This window comes from Saccharomycodes ludwigii, chromosome III (genome assembly GCF_020623625.1).
Source record: "Saccharomycodes ludwigii strain NBRC 1722 chromosome III, whole genome shotgun sequence".
Lineage (NCBI taxonomy): Eukaryota > Fungi > Ascomycota > Saccharomycetes > Saccharomycodales > Saccharomycodaceae > Saccharomycodes > Saccharomycodes ludwigii.
Window position 1 is genome coordinate 1542930 of NC_060202.1, and position 22772 is coordinate 1565701.

A 22772-nucleotide genomic window follows, 5' to 3' on the forward strand; every position below is an offset into this window, starting at 1 on the left:
AAATTAAAAAAAAAAGTCGCATCATCCAAATATAAATAAATAAATAAATAAATAAATAAAAAGAACGCGTTTATTCATCTATTTATTTATGTATATTTTTCCAACTAATTTTAAAGATTGATTTAGTTCTAAGAATAGTTTTTTTTTTTAAGTTTTATTTTTTATACAGGCAAAAAACAAATATTAACTCATTTTATCATAGAAAATACTACGTCATCGCAAACAGAATAAGAAATTCAATAAATATGACTATTTCTAATGGTACTGGCAGAAATGCCAACCAGAAATCAGCTTCAGAGAAATATCTAAAGATTTCTCAGTTAGAACATATTTTAAAAAGACCAGACACGTATATTGGTTCTGTGGAAATGCAAGAAGAAAAAATGTGGGTTTATGATGATGAAAACGAATGCATGATTGAAAGAGAGGTTAAGTTTGTTCCTGGGCTATTTAAGATTTTTGATGAAATTCTAGTAAACGCCGCTGATAACAAAGTTCGTGATCCATTGATGAAAAGAATTGATGTTACTATTGATCCAGAACAAAACACTATATCTGTTAAAAATGACGGACAAGGTATTCCGATTGAAATTCATGATAAGGAAAATATATATATACCTGAATTGATTTTTGGACATCTACTAACATCTTCAAATTATGATGATACTGAAAAAAAAGTTGTTGGTGGTAGAAATGGGTATGGCGCTAAGCTATGTAACATATTTTCTACTGAATTTATTTTAGAAACTGCTGATCCCAAAAACGGGCACAAGTATCTCCAAAAATGGACTGACAATATGGGGGTTTGCGGAAAGCCTAAAATTACTTCGTATTCAGCTAAAAAGCCTTCATACACCAAAGTCACGTTTAAACCCGACTTATCGAGATTTGGTATGGAAGATCTAAACAAAGACATTGTTGGTATTATGAAAAGGCGTGTTTATGACATAAACGGCTCTGTAAGAGATATTAGTGTTTATTTGAATGGCAAATGTTTGAAAATTAGAAATTTTAAAAATTATGTGGAATTATATTTAAAGTCTTTAGAAAAAATGAAGAGGATTGATAATGGCGAAAATACTGAAGAGGCTTTAAAAGTACCAACTATTATCTATGAGCGAATCAATGAGCGTTGGGAAATTGCATTTGCTGTTTCTGATATTTCTTTTCAACAGATTTCGTTTGTAAATTCCATAGCTACAACCTCTGGTGGCACACATGTGAACTATTTAGGGGATCAACTAGTTAAAAAAATTCAGATGAAACTAGCCAAAAACAAAAAAGTCAAACCATTCCAGATTAAAAATAACATTTTCCTTTTCGTTAATTGTTTAATTGAAAATCCCGCTTTTACATCTCAGACTAAAGAGCAGTTAACTACGCGGGTTAAAGATTTTGGTTCTAAATGTGAAATCACCGATGCCTTTGTAGCCAAAGTTATGAATACAGATTTGTCCACTAGGATATTTGATATAGCTGATGAAAATGATGCCAAAGCCATGAAAAAAACAGATGGTACTAAAAAGAATAGGATTACTGAGTATCCCAAGCTACACGATGCGAATAGAGCCGGTACAAAAGAGGGTTACAAATGCACTTTGCTATTAACGGAGGGGGATTCTGCTTTGTCTTTGGCTGTTGCCGGTTTAGCTGTTGTTGGCAGGGATTATTATGGTTGTTATCCACTAAGAGGCAAATTACTAAATGTTAGAGATGCGACGGCAGATCAGGTCAATAGAAACGCAGAAATACAAGCAATTAAAAAAATTATGGGATTGCAACACAGGAAAAAGTATGAAAATGTTTCTTCGCTTAGATATGGTCACTTAATGATTATGACGGATCAAGATTTAGATGGCTCACATATCAAAGGTTTAATTATTAACTTTTTGGAAAGCTCCTTTCCCGGACTATTGGATATTCCGGGCTTTTTAATTGAGTTTATCACGCCTATCATTAAAGTCACAATAACAAAACCGAGAAAACAGACCATTCAATTTTATACTATTCCTGAATATGAAACTTGGAGAGCAGAAGAAGGTACCACTTGTACTTGGAAATACAAGTATTATAAAGGATTGGGTACTTCAACACAACAGGAAATAAGAGAATACTTTTCAAACTTGGATAGACATTTGAAGACTTTCGATGAACTAAAAAATGATGAAAACGAATTAATTGATTTGGCGTTTTCTAAAAAAAGAGCTGATGATCGAAAAGAATGGTTAAGGCAATTTGAACCGGGTACTTACTTGGACCCAACTTTAGAAGTTATTCCCATTAAAGATTTTATCAACAAAGAGCTAATTTTGTTTTCTCTATCGGATAACATCAGATCCATTCCTAACATCATGGATGGTTTAAAACCAGGGCAGAGAAAAGTGATATATGGTTGTTTTAAACGTAACTTGAGACAAGAAATCAAAGTTTCTCAATTGGCAAATTATGTTGCTGGATGCACTGATTACCACCATACCGAAGAATCTTTGGTCCAGACAACTGTTGGACTAGCTCAAGACTTTGTTGGTTCTAATAATATTTATTTACTGCTTCCTAAGGGAGCATTTGGTACTAGAGCCACTGGTGGTAAAGATGCAGCAGCTTCAAGGTATATTTTTACCACGTTGAACAAATTATCCTTTAAGATTTTTCATCCACAAGATGCACCATTATTAAAATATGTTCTAGCAGATGAAAAAAAAATTGAACCTGAATGGTATGCTCCGGTCATTCCAATGATTTTGGTAAATGGCACAGAAGGCATTGGTACCGGTTGGAGCACTAATATTCCACCTTACAATCCTTTAGACATAGTAAAGAATATTAAAAAGTTATTAAATGACGAAGAAATGGATCCTATGGTACCCTGGTTTAGAGGTTGGACTGGTTCGATTCAAAAAATTGATTCATATCGTTATAAACTATACGGAAAAATTGAGCAAGTTGGTGAAAATAAATTGGAAATAACTGAATTACCACCGAAAACTTGGATAACTAACATAAAAGAACATTTATTATTGGGTATTTCTGGTAACGATAAAATTAAACCCTGGATCAAAGACATGGAAGAACAACACGGCGCTACAATTAAATTTGTTATTACCTTAACCACTGAGGAGTTTGAAAAAACGCGTACTATTGGGTTTTATGAAAGATTTAAACTAACCTCTATTTTGAACTTGAGTAATATGGTTGGATTTGATTCGAATGGTAAGATTAGAAAATATGATGATCCAAGAGACATTCTAACCGATTTTTTTTACGTGCGTTTGGAATTATATCAAAGAAGAAAAGATTATTTTGTTGAACATTTACAATGGATTGTTGAGAAGTTAAGTTATCAAGTTAAGTTTATTAAAATGATTATTGACCGAGAGTTAACTGTGAATAATAAACCCAGGAAACAGTTGATGAAGGAGTTGGAAGAATTGGGCTTTCCCAGATTTGATAAGGATGGCCATCCACATTATGATAAGGTCACTGAGAAGATTGAGGAATTGAATTCACAAAATATTCGAAATGAAGGGGAGGAAGAAGAAGAGGAGGAGGAGGAGAATGATGAAGAGGTCGAAAATAATGAAGAAAATTCTACAAATGATGAAGGGGCTTTTATTAATGGACCCCAGGAAAAATATGGTTCCTTTGATTACTTGTTGGGAATGAAATTATGGTCTTTGACAAAGGAGAAATATGAAAAATTGCTGAAGGAAAAAAAAGAAAAGGAGGTGGAATTGGAACATTTGTTGGGACTAACTGCCAAAGATTTATGGAACATAGATTTACATGATTTTGAAGAAGGTTATAAAAAGTTTATTGACTATGATAATGAAGTTAGAAACAGTATAATTCCAAATAAGGCTACTAAAAGCAAAGCTAAGAGAACAAGGAAGAAAGATGATGATGACGATTATGGAGAATCAAAGGCCAAGAAAAGGAAAAAGAAAGGTGCATCGATTAAAAAAGAAGAAGAGAACTTTCAGAGGTTTGTCATTACACCTAATCCAATAGAAAATCCAAAAAAGAAAAAGTTAACAACAATACAATCAAAAGTTAAAAAAGAGTCTAAGGTTGATAATCCAGAAGAAAAGAAACCGGTAACGACGAAACCTGTGGATAGTTTTTTTAAAAAATCCAATGCAGATGAAGATAGTGAATCGAAGCATGAAACAATAAACCTTGACACAGATGAGGATGCATTTTCAAGTAAATTTAAGAAAATTAGTACAATATTTGATGAAGTTAATAATACCAAACCTTCTTTCAATACAGTTGTATCTTTATCGGATAATGAAGAGAAACAGAATGAACAGGAAGTCAGTGATGAAGATGATGATGTGGTTATTAAACCTGTCAAAAGAAGAAAATCAAACAAAAATGAGAGTGAACCAGTTGAGAAAAAAAACGTTACCCCTAAGAGAACTTATGGAAACAGAAGAAAACAGGCTAGCATAAAGGCAGAGTTGGAAGATTTACTAAGCAATGGTAGTGATAATGACAAAAACGGCGAGGAAGAAAAAGAAGAAGAAGAAGTAGTTAATGTTCCAAGAACTAGTAGAACTAGAACGAGTGGCAGAAGAAATAAAGGCAGAGTATCGTATACAATAACAGATGATAACGATAGTTTTACTCTATCAAATGATGATGATGATGATTCTGATGAATCTTTTCATGCATCTGATTAAAAAAAAAAAAGAATTTTTTTTTTGTTTTCTTAATTATATAATTGTTATTTTTTTTTGTATTTGCCTATATTTAAAAATTTTAATTATACTTGCTGTTATGTTTCAGTCGAAAATACAAAACGAGAAATGGAAGGGGTGAATTAGAATTAGCTTGATAAATAAGTTGTTGTTTATTTTTATTTTTATTTTTTTCTTTTTCTTAGAACGGATAGAAAAAAGAAGGGATTTTCATTACCATTAAAAAAACAGCTTTTGAAACAATGTAAACAAAGTCAGGACGGGTTATGATGGGAGTTTTTCTTGGATTGTTGCTGTTGCCGATTATTTTTGCTTTATTATCTTGCATTATATTTTTTAGACTCAGAAAGTTGTGCACACTTTATTAAACGTGACATTGAACGAAAAAGGAATTGAAATAAAAAAAAAAGAAAAAAAGAAAAATTCTTTACATTGTTTGCAAATTTTTATTGGGAACGATAAATAAATAAACAAATAACATTCATATATTTTTTTTTTTTTTTTTCCCTTTTTCGATAATTAACTCAAATTTAACCGAGTAAGTAATTCAACCTAACTTAAACTTTATTTATAACGTTGTTAAAAAGTTCAGTTTAGCATTCCATTCTTAAAATTATTACCTTTTACTTCGTCCATATCTTCCATTTTACATTTTTCGACCAGCTTTTTTTAATCAAGCTAGAGCAAAGGGTAAACCTGATTAAAAAACTAAATAAAAAATAAATCTCTGGAAAAAAAAGAAACAAAAAAAAAAAAAGTAAAGGACGATTAATCATACAAAAAAAAAAAATCATGTCCGCTGTGGAACAAAGAAATCCAACTTCTAAGAATGGTACTGATGCTCTGTTGGCTGATAACAAAGTATTAGCTAATACAAATCACGAAACTGGAGTACCTAATAAGTCCAAAACAACCGACTCAAAAAAGTCTAAAGATAAAACTGCTAATGATGATGATAATGATGATGATGATGATATTATTGATACTAAAAAAGTTACCAGAGAGGTTGGCGAAGCCACTTACGTTGGTTGGAAACAAGTTGGTGGTTGGGAAACAAAAGATACTCTAACTTCAAAAGATGCATTGTACGACATTCATGGGGAAACGATTATCGATAATTACTTGCCTGACAAATTTTATGGGGACTGGTATCATTCAGTAGCCTTTTTCTTTATCGGTGGATTTTTATCATTTTTCTTTGGTTATTTTAAATTTTCGCTAGCTCCTGTGTTTTTTGTTATAGTTCCGACTTGTTTCTTGTATAGGGCGTCAGTTAAGAAATATAGACAGAATATTAAGCAATTGGCTCAAAAAGAATACATTGTTAAAAAGATTGAAGATGACTATGAATCCATGGAATGGTTAAATACATTTTTGGACAAATACTGGGTTCGTATGGAACCAGCCGTTTCTGATATGGTTGTCAAACAAGTTAATCAGTTGTTGGCAGATTTGGATGCAATTCCAGCATTTATCACCGCTATTTGGATTGATCGTTTCACCTTGGGTGTCAAACCACCAAGAATAGAACAGGTTAAAACCTTCCAAAACACTGACAATGATGTTGTTGTTATGGATTGGACTCTGTCTCTTACTCCACATGATAATTCGGATATGACTACCAAACAGTTAAGAAACTACGTTAACCAAAGTGTCTCGCTGAAGTTAAGTGCATTTGGCATCACAATTCCCGTTTCTGTCGCTCAAATTGCCATGAAGGTACAAACAAGATTACGTTTCAAGTTGATGACGCCCTTCCCTCATATTGAAACTGTCAACGTTCAAATATTGGAGGTTCCAGATATTGATTTTGTTGCCAAATTATTTGGTGACTCTATCTTTTCTTGGGAAATTATGGCTATTCCTGGCTTACTGCCCTTTACCAGGGAAATGGTTAGAAAATATGCAGGTCCAATGTTAATGCCTCCGTTTTCTATGCAATTGAATATTCCACAATTAGTATCTGGTAACGCCTTAGCTGCTGGTGTTTTGGAACTAACCGTTAAAAATTGTGTTGATTTGAAACGTGCTACATTAGTTGATATTTCTATCGATCCCTATTTGGAATTTTCCATTAATGGAACTAAAGTTGCTGAAACCAGAACTGTTAAAGATACTTTGAATCCTGTTTGGAATGAAACCCTGTTTTTCATGATCGATTCTTTTACTGATCCATTGACCATTGACATTATCGATAGACGTGTTAGGTTCAAAAACAAAATATTGGGCACTATTTTATTTGATATAAGTTCTTTGCACGGCAATCACGATCAAAAAAACCTTTCTGCCAGATTTTTAAGGAACGCACAACCGGTCGGTACTTTGAACTTTTCTATGCATTTCCATCCAACCATTGAGCCTAAGCAATTGCCAGACGGTACTGTGGAGGAATTGCCTGATTTGAATACTGGTATTTCTAAGTTCATTATTGAAGAAGCCAAACATTTGGTTCATACATCTGAAGAAGCTAAAAATTTGGCTAGTCATGTTGACGTGTATGAGAACGGTAAACTAATCTTTTCTACCAATACTATTAAAGGTGATGCATCTCCCAAATACAATGGTGAGTACAGATTTATTGTTAGCGATCGTCGTAAGACTAGGTTTAAATATATTGTTAAAAATGGTAAAAATGAAGAGATTGGCTCTACTGTTCAAACGTTGAACGATTTGATTGACAGAACTGAAACAGATAAAACTTGGATTCCATTGAAAAACTCTAATCACAGCACTATTCAAATTAAAGCTTTATGGAAGCCTGTTGATTTGGGTATTGGGTCAAATGCTATTGCTTACAATCCACCAATTGGTGTTGTTAGGACTTTTATTAACAAGGCCAAACGTTTACCTAACTTAGAAAAGGTCGGTATGATTGACCCATATGCTAGAATCTTGGTTAATGAAATTCCTAAAGACAGAACTGATGTAAAAGAGCACACCCAAAACCCAATTTGGAATCAAAGTCTTTATGTTTCTGTTACTTCACCAAATCAGAAGATTACTTTGGAATGTATGGATGTTGAAACTGTTGGTTTGGATCGTTCCTTAGGTAGCTTGGACATGAAAATATTTGACTTAATTAACAAGAATTCTGATGATAAATATGTTGAACAAATCGACGATACCGCAAGAGTTGGTAATTTGATTAGGAAAAAAAAGAAGAGCAAAATTTCGGGAAGTATCACCTATTATAATTCATTTTATCCAACCATTCCTATTTTAACTTTAGAAGAAATACAAGAGGTTGATAAATTGAACGCTAAGAAGCAGAAATTAAAGGAAAAATTGTCTATGCTTGATGAAAAGAAATTAAGTGATGCAGACAAGAAAAAAATAGATGAAGAAAAATTTGAGATTAGCGAATTGGAAGATGTTTATGGTTCTAAGATGAAATTGTCCTTGGACGAGTTGTTGGGTTATTCATGCGGTGTTTTGGCTGTTTCTGTTTTAGACGGGGAACTTGGTTTACCGGGTACCTATGTCCAAGCATTTTTTGATGGGAATGGTTATTACAGGTTTGTTTCACCTAGATATAGTACTAGAAATATAAGTAAGGGTTTTACTGGCGATGTTTTTATTAAAGAGTTGGAATGGTCGGTTTGTACATTTAGAGTTACTAAGCACAAGGAAAGTAACAAGGCTGAATCATTTATTTCTGAGGTTGTTATTCCAACTATTGAACTTGTGAGAAATTGCTATAAAAAACCATCTATTTTGAACTTGACTGGACCAAACACATCTAAATTAATGGTCCAAGTTCAATGGTTTCCAGTATTAGCCTCAAAATTACCACAATCTGATTTGATTACCAATAGTGGTGATTTGAAAATTACAGTTAAGAGCGCTAATAATTTGCTGTCAGCGGATAGCAATGGTAAGAGTGATCCATATATTAAATTTTATATGAATGACGAATCAAGTAGTTTTTTCAAGTCCAAGACTGAGAAGAAAACTTTAGACCCAACATGGAATGAAGTTGTTACTGTTCAAGTGAATAACCGTGTCAATGACTACTTGAGAATAATAGTTATGGATTGGGATGTTGGCTCTAAGAATGATTTAATTGGCCAGGCAATTTTGCCCTTGCATAAAATAGATCCAGAGAATCCAACAGATTTAGATATTCCATTAACTGATGAGTATAAGAAAAAGGATGCTGGTGTTGTTCATTTATCCTTTGAATTTTCTCCTAGATACACGTTATCGATTAAAAAGACTGAGAAAAAGGTTGGTGATATTGCTAGCAAAGGTTTAGCTGCCGGTACCAACGTCGTTGGCACAGGTATAGGTGCTGTAGGAAAAATTAAGAAAGGTATTTTTGGTGGTAAGAAGAAATCGGATGATGAAGATGAAGAGGATGAAGGAAATGGGAAAAAAGCATGAGAGAAAAATGAATGTAAAAATAAAATATTTTGTTTTCCTTCGAGAGTGAAAAAAAGGAGAAAGAAAAGAAGGAGAAACGTACAGTTATTTACAATGTATTATTATTATTATTATTATTATTATTATCATTATTATTGTTACTACCGTTGTTGAAGAAGAAGAAGAAAAGGAAAAAGAAAGGAAAGTAATGATGATATTATTTTTTATATTTCTATGTGCATGCTTCTCCCTTCCTTTTTTTTGATTATATATATATTTTAGTTCGCTATATTTTTTTTTTTCTTTTTTCTTTTTTTGTTTTTTTATTTTTAAGTAAAAAAAAAAAAAAAAAAAATAGTATATCTAAATTAACATTTGATATTATGACTTGTGCGTTTCATGTATATATTGCAACTTAGCAAGTTTATATATATATTACCTCCCCCCCTTTCAGAAAGGAAAGCGGAAACCAATTATTTTGTAATTATAAAACTTTTATTTATCACCACTTTCCTTTACAGCATATACAATATATATACCAACCAATGATTGACACCCTTCAACAATATTCTCTTATACACCCAATAGAACTAAGTGCGTATTCAATAATATCAAATAACCTCGATTCATTGAATCAATCAATAGCCGAATTACGTGAATTTCAAGCACTAATGATAGTTAAGCTTAAATCATTAATTGAACTAGAAACGGATAAATTTAGATTATATAAAGCAGAAATACACTATCAACAAGAAATCATTAAAAAGTTAAGCCTATTAGAAAAGAGGTTGGATAAACTAATAAAAAAATATGAAACATTAAAAAGTAACTGACAATATTAGGAATAAGATATAGGATGTAGTAACAATAACCAAGTTCACATGTATCATGCTATTAATGACAACAAACTTTACACAATTTGGACATTATAGAAATATTATCAGTTCCAGTATCACTTTATATATTTTTATGGGAAATATTGGTGATAATGAAAGAGAAAATGTTTTTTTTTTTTTTTTTTTTTTTTTATTTTTTAATTTAATCTTATAGTATTTTTATTTTAGACATGTATTTTGTGTTGAGGATAATAGGAATAAAATTTGTATGATTGAAAAAAAAAACACCATCTTCACCCCCTCCCTTTCTCTCTCTCTCTCTCTTCTGATAAAGATCATTTACCTAATTTAAAAGGATAATGTGAATATTTCATTCTAAATACTCGAATCAAAGCACTGTAAAAAATAAAAATTGCCACCAAGAACAATATAGACATGCCTAAATAAGCTAAAACAGCAGTATGCTCTTTGTTCTTCTTTTCGTAAAATTTGAGTGAAAATGGTACAAATTTAATCAATAACAAAACAGCGACTCCCAAAGTAGAGTAAATAAATGAAACAATTTGGGTTTCAATGGCAAATTGTTCCTGCATACCGTTTTTGAAATACTCAACAGTTTTTTCATTACCGCCAGCGTATGGTGCACCTCTAATTTTATTGAACATATAACCATTGCACATAATAATAATAAAAAGGCATGAAAATATAGCCCACAAGATTTTGGAAAGTAAAACCGATTTAACGAGGTTTCTATATTTCATCAACAAAAGCACAATGCCTGATACTCCCAATATGGTGATAATCCTAGAACCCCAATTGATAGGTTCGTAAATAACAAAATTATTCAATTGAAAGTGATGTGATATTGAATTGATGAAGAGTTGAATACGTTCTTTCCCCTTGTTAACTCCTGGCATATTCAACATGCTGTATTCCGTCAAACTTTCAGGCCCCGCTTTATCCGTTGGTTTATAAACTATAAATATTGGAACATTGGAAACTTGGAAAAATTTAAACAATTCTTGGTTATCTCCATCGATAAAGTCTGATTTAGAGAAAAACAATCCCTTTTTACCATCGTTTATACCATCAGGATGAGCATGAAACCATGATTCAGCAATTACGTCGTACTCTGGATTAATTTCTTCACACACTTTACAACCAACAGCTGGATGTGTAGCTGTCAATAAAAGTATTATGTAGGAGTCTCTTGGGCCTTCTAAGACCCTTTTGAAGTTTTTATCTGTTAATTTGATTATGCCATTTTGACCGTTCCTTTTTGTTTCCTTTAATAACCTGACATTGGACAATCCGTACACTATAGAAGTACAATATAATAAAGTGATGGTGAATAGTTCGAGAACTTTCATAACTAATTTTATTTTATTTATTTGTTTTCAGACTTTTTTTTTTTTTTTTTTTTTTTCCTTTCTTTTGTTTGACAGTATTTTGCTGTTAACGGTGCACACTAGTTGTTTATGTGTAAAGAATCTTTTGAATTGCACAAAAAATTAATTAGTTAATGAAGGGTCGAGATAAAGTATGAAGAGTTTAACTTATAAGGACGTAATTTTGGAAACAATGCACCGAGTTGGAAAATCTGTTGTAACAACAAAAAAAGGTTAAAAAAAAACCAAAAAAGATTAATGTTGTTGTGTTGTTCATAAGCCTGCTACAAATTAAACAAATATTTTGGTCTGTACGAGAAAGAAAGAAAGAAAGAAAGAAAGAAAAAATTAAATAAACAAATTATTCCGAGGTTTGTTTTACACTCTTTGGTAATTCTACAGGCCCTAATGCAGGTTATAATATAAAACTTTTTTGTATAATTTTTTATTTTTGACAAATATTATGCACCTGTACCTTTGGTTGTTTTATTTTATTTATTTTTTTTAAATCATTCTACATTGAGGAAAAATTATTCAATGTTTGCTTTTTTTGTGAATAAAAAAATGTTTTTTTTTTATTTTTTTTCTTTCTTTCTTTTTTTTCCTCTCTTTCCCAACAATCATTAAAAATATATCTATTTAGAACGAAAAGTTCGTATTCATCGTAGTTCCTTTTTTTTTTTTTTTTTTTTTTTTTTTAATTACCGCATTTAGTTCTTTGATCATATTCATCGTTAAGAAAAAAAAAAGAAATTAAAATACATATCAACACACATATCCAAGACACAATGGTCTCTGCCATCATCTCCAAGAAAAGAAAGTTAGTTGCTGACGGTGTTTTTTTCGCCGAATTGAATGAATTTTTCACTAGAGAATTAGCTGAAGAGGGCTACTCCGGTTGTGAAGTTCGTGTTACTCCAACCAAGACTGAAATTATCATCAGAGCCACCAGAATTCAAGAAGTTTTGGGTGAAAATGGTAGAAGAATCAACGAATTAACTTTGTTGGTTGAAAAGAGATTTCAATTCTCTAAGGGTGCCGTTGTCTTGTTTGCCGAAAAGGTTCAAGACAGAGGTTTGAGTGCTATTGCTCAAGCCGAATCCTTGAAATTCAGATTGTTGAACGGTTTAGCTATTAGAAGAGCCGCCTACGGTGTTGTCAGATATGTTATGGAATCTGGTGCCAAAGGTTGTGAAGTTGTCATCTCTGGTAAATTAAGAGCTGCTAGAGCCAAATCTATGAAATTTGCTGACGGTTTCTTGATTCACTCTGGTCAACCTGTCAACGATTTCATTGATACTGCTACCAGACACGTTTTGTTGAGACAAGGTGTTTTGGGTATCAAAGTTAAGATTATGAGAGATCCATCCAAAAACAGACGTGGTCCAAGAGCTTTGCCAGATGCTGTCGATATCGTTGAACCAAAGGAAGAAGAACCAATCGAAGAAGCCACAGTTAAGGATTACAGACCAACTGAGGAAGAAGCTGATGATTCTAAAAATTTAGCTGAAGAAGCTCAACCAGAGGTTCAACAAGAAGCTGTCCAAGCTTAGGTAGCATTGAAAATTATATATCCTTATGTATATTTTTTTTTTTTTTAAGTATTGATTATTTTTAATTAATATATATATATACATATGTTTTTTTTCATTGTTAAAATTTTTGATAACTCACTTTTGTTCTTTGTAATCCTTTTATTTCTTAAAGTGAAGATAGTGGCTAAGGATTATTCGGATGACTTTTTTTGTTCATCTTGGATATGGATGCGGAAATAGTGTAACTTTTAGGGAATTACATTAATAAATACTCAAAATACAATAAGCAATGAGCGGGAGAGGATATGCTTTGAAAAATTTTCAGTAATATAATATTAATATATCCATAATTAAAGATAAGTTACAGAAAAATGTCGCAAAACCTTTGATCATTCTTTTGCCCTCCTTTTTTTTTTTTTTTTTTTTACGACGGGCGGCACAAAAAAAACTTTTTTACTATCAAAAAAGTGGTATTTATACAAGTTGAAGCATAATAAGTAGCTCTATTTAAATTTGACTATCAATTCTTCTACTCTTGGGGAAAGGAAACAGATATATTTATTCATATAAGGGGTCAAAAAGAAAAACGAAAGAAAAAAAATCAATTTGACTCATATAATGCACTTACTTTTTAAAAGACTTTGGATATTTTTCGATTTGGACTTTAATTAAATTAATCTCATGAATCTATTAATAAATTTATACCATCCTATCTTCAGTACTCTCCTCCTCGCTTACAACCCCCACACACCCAAAAAAAAAAACAACACGATCTTACGCAAAAAAAAAAGCATAATAAAAAGCAGGAATTAACCTAATTAAGTAATTGTCTACAAACATATATTTATATAAATTATAAATTAATTATAATAAAAGAATAAAAATTATTTAAAATTAATTATTGAGAAAAACGGCGGTTATGAAAAAAATAAAAAAAAAACAAAAAAAAATTCATTAGAAATTAAACTTTTTTTTGGGTTCAAAAATTGGTACTATTCCTCCAATAAAGAAAATTAAAATATAGCCTGGTATATTTGAAAACAAAAATAAAACTGAAAAAAATTAGAAAAAGAAATTAATCAGGAGGATGAAAATGGGGGGGTATTTTTTTTATTTTCAATGTTCATAACTCATGGGAACAAAGTGGTCAAGTTGCTGTAAGAGTCGAAACCTGCGGTCAAAGCAACAGTCAACAAAACTCTAGCTTGTTCTGGACCCAAGTTACCAGCAGCAACAACATCGGTGCTGTTCTTGAATAAAGCTTGGTCAACATATTCAGCATCTTCAACGGCAACAACAACCTTGGTACCGTTCAAAGAGGTTGGAATAGAAATTTCAGCCAAAGTAGAAACATTTGGAGCAGAAACAACAACACCCTTGTATTGAGCAACAGAAGCGTTCAACAAAGCGGCGAAAGTAGTGTTACTGTAAGAAATAACTGGAACAGTGGCAATGTTTTCAACGGCAGAGGAAATGTTGACAGAGAAAGCGTTGGTGTAGAAAACGGAAGTTCTTGGGTCCAAGATGGAAACCAAAGATGGAGTAGTGTAGAAAACAACCTTTTCAGAGGCAGTAACAACACCAACTGGGCAGTTTGGATAAGAAACAGTGTCGTAAATGTAACCGGAAGCATCGACAATCAAAGCACCACGTTCAGCAGAAGCTTCATCCTTGGCAACTAATAAACCCTTGGTGATGTTTTCGGAAACGATAACAGTCTTGTTTGGATAAGATAAGCCCAAGAAGAAACCAGTAGAGGCCAAGGATTCTTCGGCAACGGTGACGACAACAGAGGAATCGTTCAAACTGAATAAAGCAGCTTCGACGTATTCAGCAACTTCAACGATCTCAACGGTGGTCAAGTTGGTGGAGTTCAAAGAGAATGGTAAAGTTTCAACATCAGTAGCGTTGGTGGAGTTCAAGTGGTTACCATAAGTGTACAAAACACCAGTGTTGTTGGTGGTGTTAACTGGGGTGGAACCGTTAAAGTAGGTAACATCTTCGGCGGTGGTAGAGGTCAATAAATCTCTCTTGTAAAATTCTTCCAAAACGGAAACTGGCAAAGCGGAGGCAACTGTGGATAATAAACCAGCAGACAAAACAGTGGAAAACTTCATTGTATTTTAAAAATAATTTTTGTTTAATTAATTGGTGAATGTAAAACTAGTGGATATATACTTGTTTGGTTTATTCCTGTTTTTTTTTTGTAATTTCTCAAAGCCAAGCAATTTAAATAAAGATAAATGTAGAGAAATAAAATGCTGAACTTAAAGGAGTGGAAAATTGATTGGAATTAAAAAATTTGAAAATGGCTTGGTTTAAATACTCCTTTTTTCTTTTTCCTTTTTTCTTTTTTTTTTTTTTTTTTTATTTCTTTTTTCTTTTTTTCTTTCTTTTTTTTTTTTTTTTTTTTCCAACTTTAATTTTGTTTAACCTTTTTGATAGTTAAAAATCTACATGTACTTTTTTATTTGTGTATTATTTATTTATTTATTTATTTTTATTTATTTTTATTTATTTTTATTTATTTATTTATTTATTTATTTATTTATTCATTTTTATTACGTTGTTTGTTTATTTTGGCTATTTATTACTTTATTTGTTTTATATTATGTACGAGCACATACAATTTGCCGTAGAAGTAGGTTTATATCTCCCTAATTTAATTTATATTACCAAATTTTCAACCAAAATAAAATAAAAAAAAAAAACAACTTTTTTCTCCGTCTTTTTTTCATCCTTTTTTCCTTTTTTTTTCTTTTCTCTTCCCTTTATTTCTTTTGCCCTCACTCGCCTTCCCCCTCCCATTCCCCCCTATATTTTATTTACTATGTGTAAATTATTCGATTGTTGCTTTTAACTATATCTGACTTCCCTTTTTTTTTGTTTTTTAGTGCGCTTTTTTTTTTTTTTTTTTTCCTCTTTCTTTCTTTCTTAGTATTCATTTATGTTAAGTAGATAATATTTCCTTTTTTTTTTTGCATTGTGTACAATGGTTTCTGAAGAAAAACTAAAATGGTGGTACTATCTATCAACTTTTTCTTTTTACATTAGTCCTACAGGGTTTTGTAACGATAAAGTGTGGGTGCTCTATCTAAAAAGTATTAAAAAAAAATCAATCGTAATTTCGGAAAGAAATTCTCCTTCATCCTTTCTCCACTTTTCAGCTTTACATCTTATTTTCACCCTTTTTCTGTCTTTTTCTGCCTAAAAAAAAAAACACTTTGAAAGAGCTAGACAGAAAATAGGCAGATTCAATCTCAATAGGGAAAAAATATGTGAATAGTGCTCACATTTCCTAATTAGGAATATATCGCAATGATAAGAAATAATAACAAACAGAAACGATTTTTGATGAAGTAATATAAAGGAGCACTATCCCCGTATTACATTATGTTGAGAAATTGTATGGCTTTGTTGCCATAACTCTCACTCTTGTGTACTGAATAGGTCATAAACTAGGGCACATATATTTGTGAATTTGTGGAAATTTAAAAGTTAAACAATGTATATATAGTCAATAAAAAATCGCTCGGCAGAAGTCACTTGTACCAAGAAAAAGGGAAAAAAAAATATATATATATATATACATACATTAATGATCCAATGAAGTTAATAGCCAACCAATTATTATTTATTTTACTTTTGTTGTTGTTGTTGTTGTAATAATGGTGATAGCAACTACAAAATTTAACCAAATAAAAAAAAAAAAAAAAAAAAAAAAGTTTATTTTTTCCCTTTTGGTTAGTATCAAAGTTAATCCATTAATTAATACAATAAAAAAAGTATTTAACGATATGTGACCGGGTAAACTGGATTAACTGAAATTTTCTTTCCAATCTACTCACTCATTTTTCTCTATTGTGCATTGTTTGAATTGTTTTATTTTTTTTTTTAGAAGTTGTTATTTCTTATATTTTGTTTTTGTTTACTTTTTTCCTTGTTAATCTATCTTTGTTACGCTCCCGTTTTTAAAACTTTGTTCCCGTCTATTTGGTACTAAAAACATGTATTATTTTATATACTAGTAGCTGCTATCAGCGATATACTGGAATTATTTATCAACTATATTTATATCTCGGCTATTTAGTGTGATATTATTTTAATTTAACTATCAACAGCACTTAGTAAGATGCTACAATTGTGTATCTTTAATTTTTTTTTTTTTTTTGTAAAAATTCCTTAAAGCGGTAATATCAAAAACATGATGAAAGATATATTCGTGATTGCAAAACATTTCCATACAAAATATATGGGAAATATTTATTTAATTTCGGACTTTGGATTTTAACATACCGAGTATATTATTTGTTTACTGAAAATAAATGAAAATATAAAACACAAATAAAAAAAAAAAAAAAAAAAATATATATTTTTTCCTTTTGTGCTTCAAGTTGCGTTGGTGTAAATAGATTTTTGCAAAACTCTCTGTTAAATTTTTTTGATGATAATTAATCCCTTTATTCTTTTTTTGTTTATGGGATACCAACAAACGTATTTCCTAATTAGTACAAGTAATTAATACCATTAGTTATATTGACATGCAATTCGGTGAATTTAAAATACCGCGGGGGAGAGAAACGCCTTGTGTATTCCACGTAAAGGGCTTGTTGGTACCGATGTAGATCTAATTTACCTCATAAGACTTAATTATCGCTTTTTTTTTTTTTTTTCCTTTTTCTTTTACTTAGCACCTCTTTCATTTCACTTTAATTTATTTTGGCTTTAATTTTTTTTATTTTTTTTTTATTTTTTCCTTTTTTTTTTTTTTTTTTTAATATCCTATGCTACCTTGCCACAAACAGTAAATAAGCTTATAGAATTCTACTACACACCGATAATGACTCCTGCTGCAAAGTCAAATAATAATAAAAAGTGCTCTATTTTAATATTGAATGGTCTTTTGTTAAGCACTTCTACTTATGGGCTATACCGTTGTACTCTGGTTCACTTACCAGACACATTAAGAGCAGCGGGCCATAAACAATTTTTAACTAATATCTCTTTATTTTTTACTATATTGTATAATATTTCTAGAATAGGTGGGGTTCTAACTAATCGCTCGGGTAGTCTCGACGGATGTATATCTACAGAAGTGTTGTTACCCATTGTTTTAGTAGTAGAAACCATTGTAACCCTAGTTTATTGGCCACTACGATTATTTTTCATCGGTTTAATCTATCAGAGTAGAACAGTTTCTGATGGGACTCCAGTTATTAAGGTTGCTTTGCCTATTTATGTCGATATGTTTTTGCATCTATTCCCCCTCATTGGTTTGTTAATTGATTATTTCAAATTCAAAAAGGTGAGATTTAATAAATTTAGCGATCTGGGTGCACTATTGTCTTGTTTGGTATTGGCTACTTCCTACAAATTATGGCTAAATTATTTAATCACAGACTTAACTACTCAGAAATTCCCTTACCCATTTTTGGATGTTAGGGAACCCATAAAAAGTATTATTATGTATACGTTAAGTCTTGTTGGTTTTGGGTTTTATAAATTATATAAATCACTACATCCGGGTGTCGCTACTGGTGCTGGAAAGAACAAGGATAATTAAATTACATTTTAAGCTTTTCTTCTTCTTCTTTCTCCCCTAAAACTATGATGTATCAACTTATTTTTTTAAACATTATCTGACTATTCAGAAAAAAAATATATTTTCTTCTTCCCCTCCCTTTTTTATGTGTGAATTAAAATTCTATTCGTCTACATAAATATATTTATTTGTACTGTTTTTACCTTAACGTACAAGCTTCAATAGATTTTATCAAGGGTTGCTTTTTAAGGGAATAAGTTAGCAAGGATTATACACCTAAGATGGTGATCATAAGGGAGTTTTTTTTTTTTTTTTTTTTCCCCTTCTTTCTTCTTTCTCTCCCTTATTTCTTTTCCTCTCTTATAGCAGTTTTACTCATGTGAAGTGTGGGATGCAAATATCTTTGATATATATCAGAGTTTTGCGCGGGTTTGTTTTTTTAACTGGAAATCAAAAAAAAAAAAAAATAACGTGGTAAAATGAACCTCGGACAAAATAGAAAAAAAATATTCTCTCCTTTTTTTTTAATTCTTTTTTTTTTTTGTTTGTTAAAGAATTATAGAAATTGTGTTTTTGAAAAATAATCATAACTTTCCTAAATGCTAATAATTATCACTAAAGTACAAACAAAAAAAAATAAATTAAAATACATAAGCAGAAAACTAAGGTCAATATAAATAGCATTTTAGGCACATAAAATTAAATTAAAATGGACTGTTCTTTTCCAACGATTCAATTAAATTTGCTTCAGGAATGATATTATCAAAAAGTTTAAGCTTTAATAATAATTTGGCATGTTCAGAAGATAAGTTATCTCTTCGATCCGAATATATACTACCTAATTGAGAAAAAGTTCTTTCGGAAGCAACTGAGGAGGTAGGAAGGGATTTTAAAAGGTGGAAGATTGCTTTAAATATAGGATCTTTAACTTCTTGTATACACTCATCATATATTCTGAAGTTTGAAATTAAGGTTGAAATACACATCTCACTATGCCCAATAATACCATCTTTTTCATATTTTCTTATTTGTTCAATATAATATTTTTTAAAACAGGAATTATGTTTTCTTTTAAACTCTTTTTTAATAACAAATAAACCTTCTTTTATATCTTTTCTAAGAATACTCAAAAAACTCTTTTCACTAGGTTCATCTGGTGTTGTAAAAAAGTTACCATCTTTAATAATATCAGCCAAACATTTTGTATGCTGAGGATGAGTATACTTTACATTTGCTGTATCCAAATCATTATTAGACAACTTTAAGTGCTCTTTCATTGAATCCAGATGCGTTTTTAATTTAGCTAAAAGTTGTTCGTCTGAAAAAGTGGATGATTTATAGGCATTATTGACAGATTCAGTATGAGAAACATTATTATCATCAGAGGAGAAATTATCTGAATCATTAGCTGCATTATCAGCAATAACATTAAAAGGAGCATTATCTTCAGTATCAAAAGTTGGAGCATCATTAGCAGCAGAAACCTTACCGGAAGCATTGGCTGCGTTATCAGCAGTAACATTACAAGAGGCATTAGCTTCGTTATCCGCAGAAATGATACCAGAAGCATTGGCTACGTTATCAGCGGTAACATTACCAAAAGCATTAGCATCATTATCAGCAGAAATGTTAGCAGAAGCATTGGCTGAATTATCAGCGGTAACATTACCGGAAGCATTGGCTGCGTTATCAGCAGTAACATTACAAGAGGCATTAGCGCCATTATCAGCAGAAACGTTAGCAGAAGCATTAGCTTTGTTATCAGCACAAACCTTAGCAGAGGCATCAGCTGCATTATTGGCAGAACCGTTATCAAAAATATTAACCAAATTACCAGAAGCATTAGATACATTATAATCAGTGGAATTAAAAACATTTGTGTTACCATCACTAGTAACAGCATCAGAATTTAGATGTGTATCTTTATAAAAATTACTGGAAGTTTGGTGAAAACCACTAAAGTTATCAGGAAGAAACTTTTCTACAATTACAGCCAACACCAAATCTATAATTTGTTCTGAATGAATTCCATCTGTATGAGAGTCTATATTAACCAAGTAATGAGGACTTAAACAAGTGCCTAATAAACAAAGCTTGCTCTCCATATAGTATGAAAAGTATTTATTAAAAATTGGGATCGAGTCGGTCAATTCTTTGCAAAGTTCATCATCATGAGAAAAACAGTTGAAAATAAATAATTTGAGAATATGCAAGGAATAAAGAATGTCCCCATGAAAAGCATAGTTATCACTAAAGTATTTTGTCAAAAAATCTATAACTTTCATGTGATCAGCAAACATCTCAATAAAATCAAATCAAATTGTTTCTCCGTCAAAATAAAATCTTTTGAACCATATTCACTTGTGAACAAATCTGATTGAAATACGGGTTTTAATTCAATAAATCTTTTTAGTTGCTCATAATAACTTCCCCATCGAGTTTTACATGCAAATTTTATGGTCAACTCCTTATTCAAAATTTTTTTTCGAAAATTCTGTGATTGTATTCCTATTACGGGCAAATGAGTTGTTTAATGAATAAACTTTTTTAATTGCCCGTCTCAAACCTTTAAAATCAAACACTGAATTTTCTAAGCCCTCATCAGTTACTGACGATTCTATCGTATTTTCAATCAAACACGAAACCAAATCATCAGATATTTCTTTATATTTTGTATAATTATCTTCGCCGTTGTCAATAACTGCATCTTGAGATGTGTGTGATGCCGTTGCACTGTATTCTGTTAATCTTGTTCGAATATAATCTTCACTGATACTATCCTTTCCAATCACCTGTTGGGCACAAATATCATTTACGTCAACCAATTGATTTCAAATATCAGCATCTTCCTTGTCAATTGTTATATTTTTGCGGATTGTATCAAATATAATACCTGAAATATGTGGAAAACAACGAACTTGTTCTATACGAATACCACAAAAGTTCCCACCACAATTTTTTTGAAATAAATCAATATACATATTATTAACCTCATTCAATGTTGACCAAATAAACTTATAATTGGACAAGCCAATTGTATTTTTAAAATCTTCTTTTTCCTGAAGCTCATGCTCTACATTCTGGAAATATCTGTTTATATTATCATTATTCACAGTGTTAGATGTCAATTTGTAAACAGGGCAATTATGACACACTATTTGGTTAAATATATCATCTCTAATAAATAAACGTTTATAATTTGACTCAGAATTTTTTAACTTTGGTAATAAATAGTTGAAATTGGGGTGATCTAGATCTTCTCTTTTAATACCATGAATGGTAGTCATATGTGCCTTAAGATTGCTACTTGCATAAGGACTATATTTACGTTTAGTGGCTTGTGCTGGAAACATATTAACACAATGCATACAAAAAATTGAATCATCTTGATTCTCATTTCCAGAGGTAGCAGTGGATAAGTTGAGAGTTTTATAGACATGTTTGTAAATGGTTGACTCTAGCTTTGACCTTTTAATACCTGTTTCGTTGGATTTATGGAATATAAAATTGTCACATGCAACTAATTTTAGTTTTGAACTATTATATTCAAAGACTTTTGTCGCAGGATATTGCTTTGTCGTAGGCCCTATAGAGTTAAGGTCAATTTTGTAAGGTAAACCATTAGCCATTTTTAACTTTATTCGTTAAACATATCAGTTAAACCTTTATAACATATATGTGTGTATTGATGACGTTGTTGAATTACAAAATAGAATAAAATAAAAGCCCTTGTTATACAGCACTGTTACCCGGTTACAAATTGTGACGATACTATCTGAATTTTGTTTTCTTTATTTTTGTTTCATAAAACTTGTATGAAAATATTTTGTCATAGATAAATAACAATTTTTGCCTTTCATTGTATTATTATAAAAAGAGTAATTCTTAGAGCTATTTCTTTTATTTCAGGTTTCCTATGTATTAATTATTTGAATTTTCTGTATCAATTATTAGAAAGAAAATCCTAAAAAAAACAACATCAATTTATTTTAATCGCCTACAGGTTATAAGCAGGTATCTTTGACTATTTTTGTTTACTATAAAGTTACCATATTTGTGTTTACTGTGGTGCGTAGATCAAACCAAACTTAAGGTCGTTGCTGGGCGCCTGATACTGATATATACTATATTTCTTAATATTATAATTGATGTATTGGGAATCAGCTGATTCTACATTTTTTTTATTATTATTATATATATCTTTTGTTTTGCTCTTTAGATAGCAGATTTTGTAGATTTTATCCTTACCTTAGTAATCATACATACCGGATGTTATTATTTAATTTTTATAACAGCTGAACCTTAACTTAGTAAAAGTTGAAATCCCTATTTTTATTTTTAAACCACTTTAATCACTACGAATAGTATTAGAAAAAAAGAAACGTAAAGTTTATAAATATATTTAAATA

General features: G+C 30.9%; 9 protein-coding genes and 1 non-coding gene across 10 annotated transcripts; 6 read left to right on the top strand and 4 right to left on the bottom strand.

The window, feature by feature from the left end:
• Nucleotides 1-245: 245 nt before the first annotated feature.
• TOP2 (DNA topoisomerase 2) lies at nucleotides 246-4682 on the top strand (the record flags this gene model as incomplete). The annotated part of the gene is made up of 1 exon (XM_046077589.1): nucleotides 246-4682. One exon carries the CDS (start codon nucleotides 246-248, stop codon nucleotides 4680-4682), a length of 4437 nt encoding a protein of 1478 aa, XP_045935373.1.
• An 810-nt stretch (nucleotides 4683-5492) lies between these two features.
• Nucleotides 5493-9083, top strand: TCB1 (tricalbin; the record flags this gene model as incomplete). The annotated part of the gene is made up of 1 exon (XM_046077590.1): nucleotides 5493-9083. The coding sequence occupies one exon, from the start codon at nucleotides 5493-5495 to the stop codon at nucleotides 9081-9083; it is 3591 nt and encodes a 1196-aa protein (XP_045935374.1).
• Nucleotides 9084-9607: 524 nt separating this feature from the next.
• Nucleotides 9608-9895, top strand: SNN1 (Snn1p; the record flags this gene model as incomplete). The annotated part of the gene is made up of 1 exon (XM_046081410.1): nucleotides 9608-9895. The coding sequence occupies one exon, from the start codon at nucleotides 9608-9610 to the stop codon at nucleotides 9893-9895; it is 288 nt and encodes a 95-aa protein (XP_045935375.1).
• A 338-nt stretch (nucleotides 9896-10233) lies between these two features.
• Nucleotides 10234-11268, bottom strand: OST3 (dolichyl-diphosphooligosaccharide--protein glycotransferase OST3; the record flags this gene model as incomplete). The annotated part of the gene is made up of 1 exon (XM_046077591.1): nucleotides 10234-11268. One exon carries the CDS (start codon nucleotides 11266-11268, stop codon nucleotides 10234-10236), a length of 1035 nt encoding a protein of 344 aa, XP_045935376.1.
• Nucleotides 11269-12074: 806 nt separating this feature from the next.
• Nucleotides 12075-12839, top strand: RPS3 (40S ribosomal protein uS3; the record flags this gene model as incomplete). Its single annotated transcript, XM_046077592.1, has 1 exon — nucleotides 12075-12839. One exon carries the CDS (start codon nucleotides 12075-12077, stop codon nucleotides 12837-12839), a length of 765 nt encoding a protein of 254 aa, XP_045935377.1.
• Nucleotides 12840-13951: 1112 nt separating this feature from the next.
• YGP1 (Ygp1p) lies at nucleotides 13952-14938 on the bottom strand (the record flags this gene model as incomplete). Its single annotated transcript, XM_046077593.1, has 1 exon — nucleotides 13952-14938. One exon carries the CDS (start codon nucleotides 14936-14938, stop codon nucleotides 13952-13954), a length of 987 nt encoding a protein of 328 aa, XP_045935378.1.
• Nucleotides 14939-17661: 2723 nt separating this feature from the next.
• On the top strand, nucleotides 17662-18384 carry SCDLUD_002940 (uncharacterized protein; the record flags this gene model as incomplete). Its single annotated transcript, XM_046077594.1, has 1 exon — nucleotides 17662-18384. One exon carries the CDS (start codon nucleotides 17662-17664, stop codon nucleotides 18382-18384), a length of 723 nt encoding a protein of 240 aa, XP_045935379.1.
• Nucleotides 18385-19067: 683 nt separating this feature from the next.
• On the bottom strand, nucleotides 19068-20663 carry SCDLUD_002941 (uncharacterized protein; the record flags this gene model as incomplete). Its single annotated transcript, XM_046081580.1, has 1 exon — nucleotides 19068-20663. The coding sequence occupies one exon, from the start codon at nucleotides 20661-20663 to the stop codon at nucleotides 19068-19070; it is 1596 nt and encodes a 531-aa protein (XP_045935380.1).
• Nucleotides 20664-21194: 531 nt separating this feature from the next.
• Nucleotides 21195-21992, bottom strand: SCDLUD_002942 (uncharacterized protein; the record flags this gene model as incomplete). The annotated part of the gene is made up of 1 exon (XM_046081581.1): nucleotides 21195-21992. One exon carries the CDS (start codon nucleotides 21990-21992, stop codon nucleotides 21195-21197), a length of 798 nt encoding a protein of 265 aa, XP_045935381.1.
• Nucleotides 21993-22338: 346 nt separating this feature from the next.
• Nucleotides 22339-22541, top strand: SCDLUD_002943. The gene has a single exon (XR_006829218.1). It is a non-coding gene; the product is annotated as a snR32 (small nucleolar RNA).
• The last annotated feature ends 231 nt before the right edge of the window (nucleotides 22542-22772 follow it).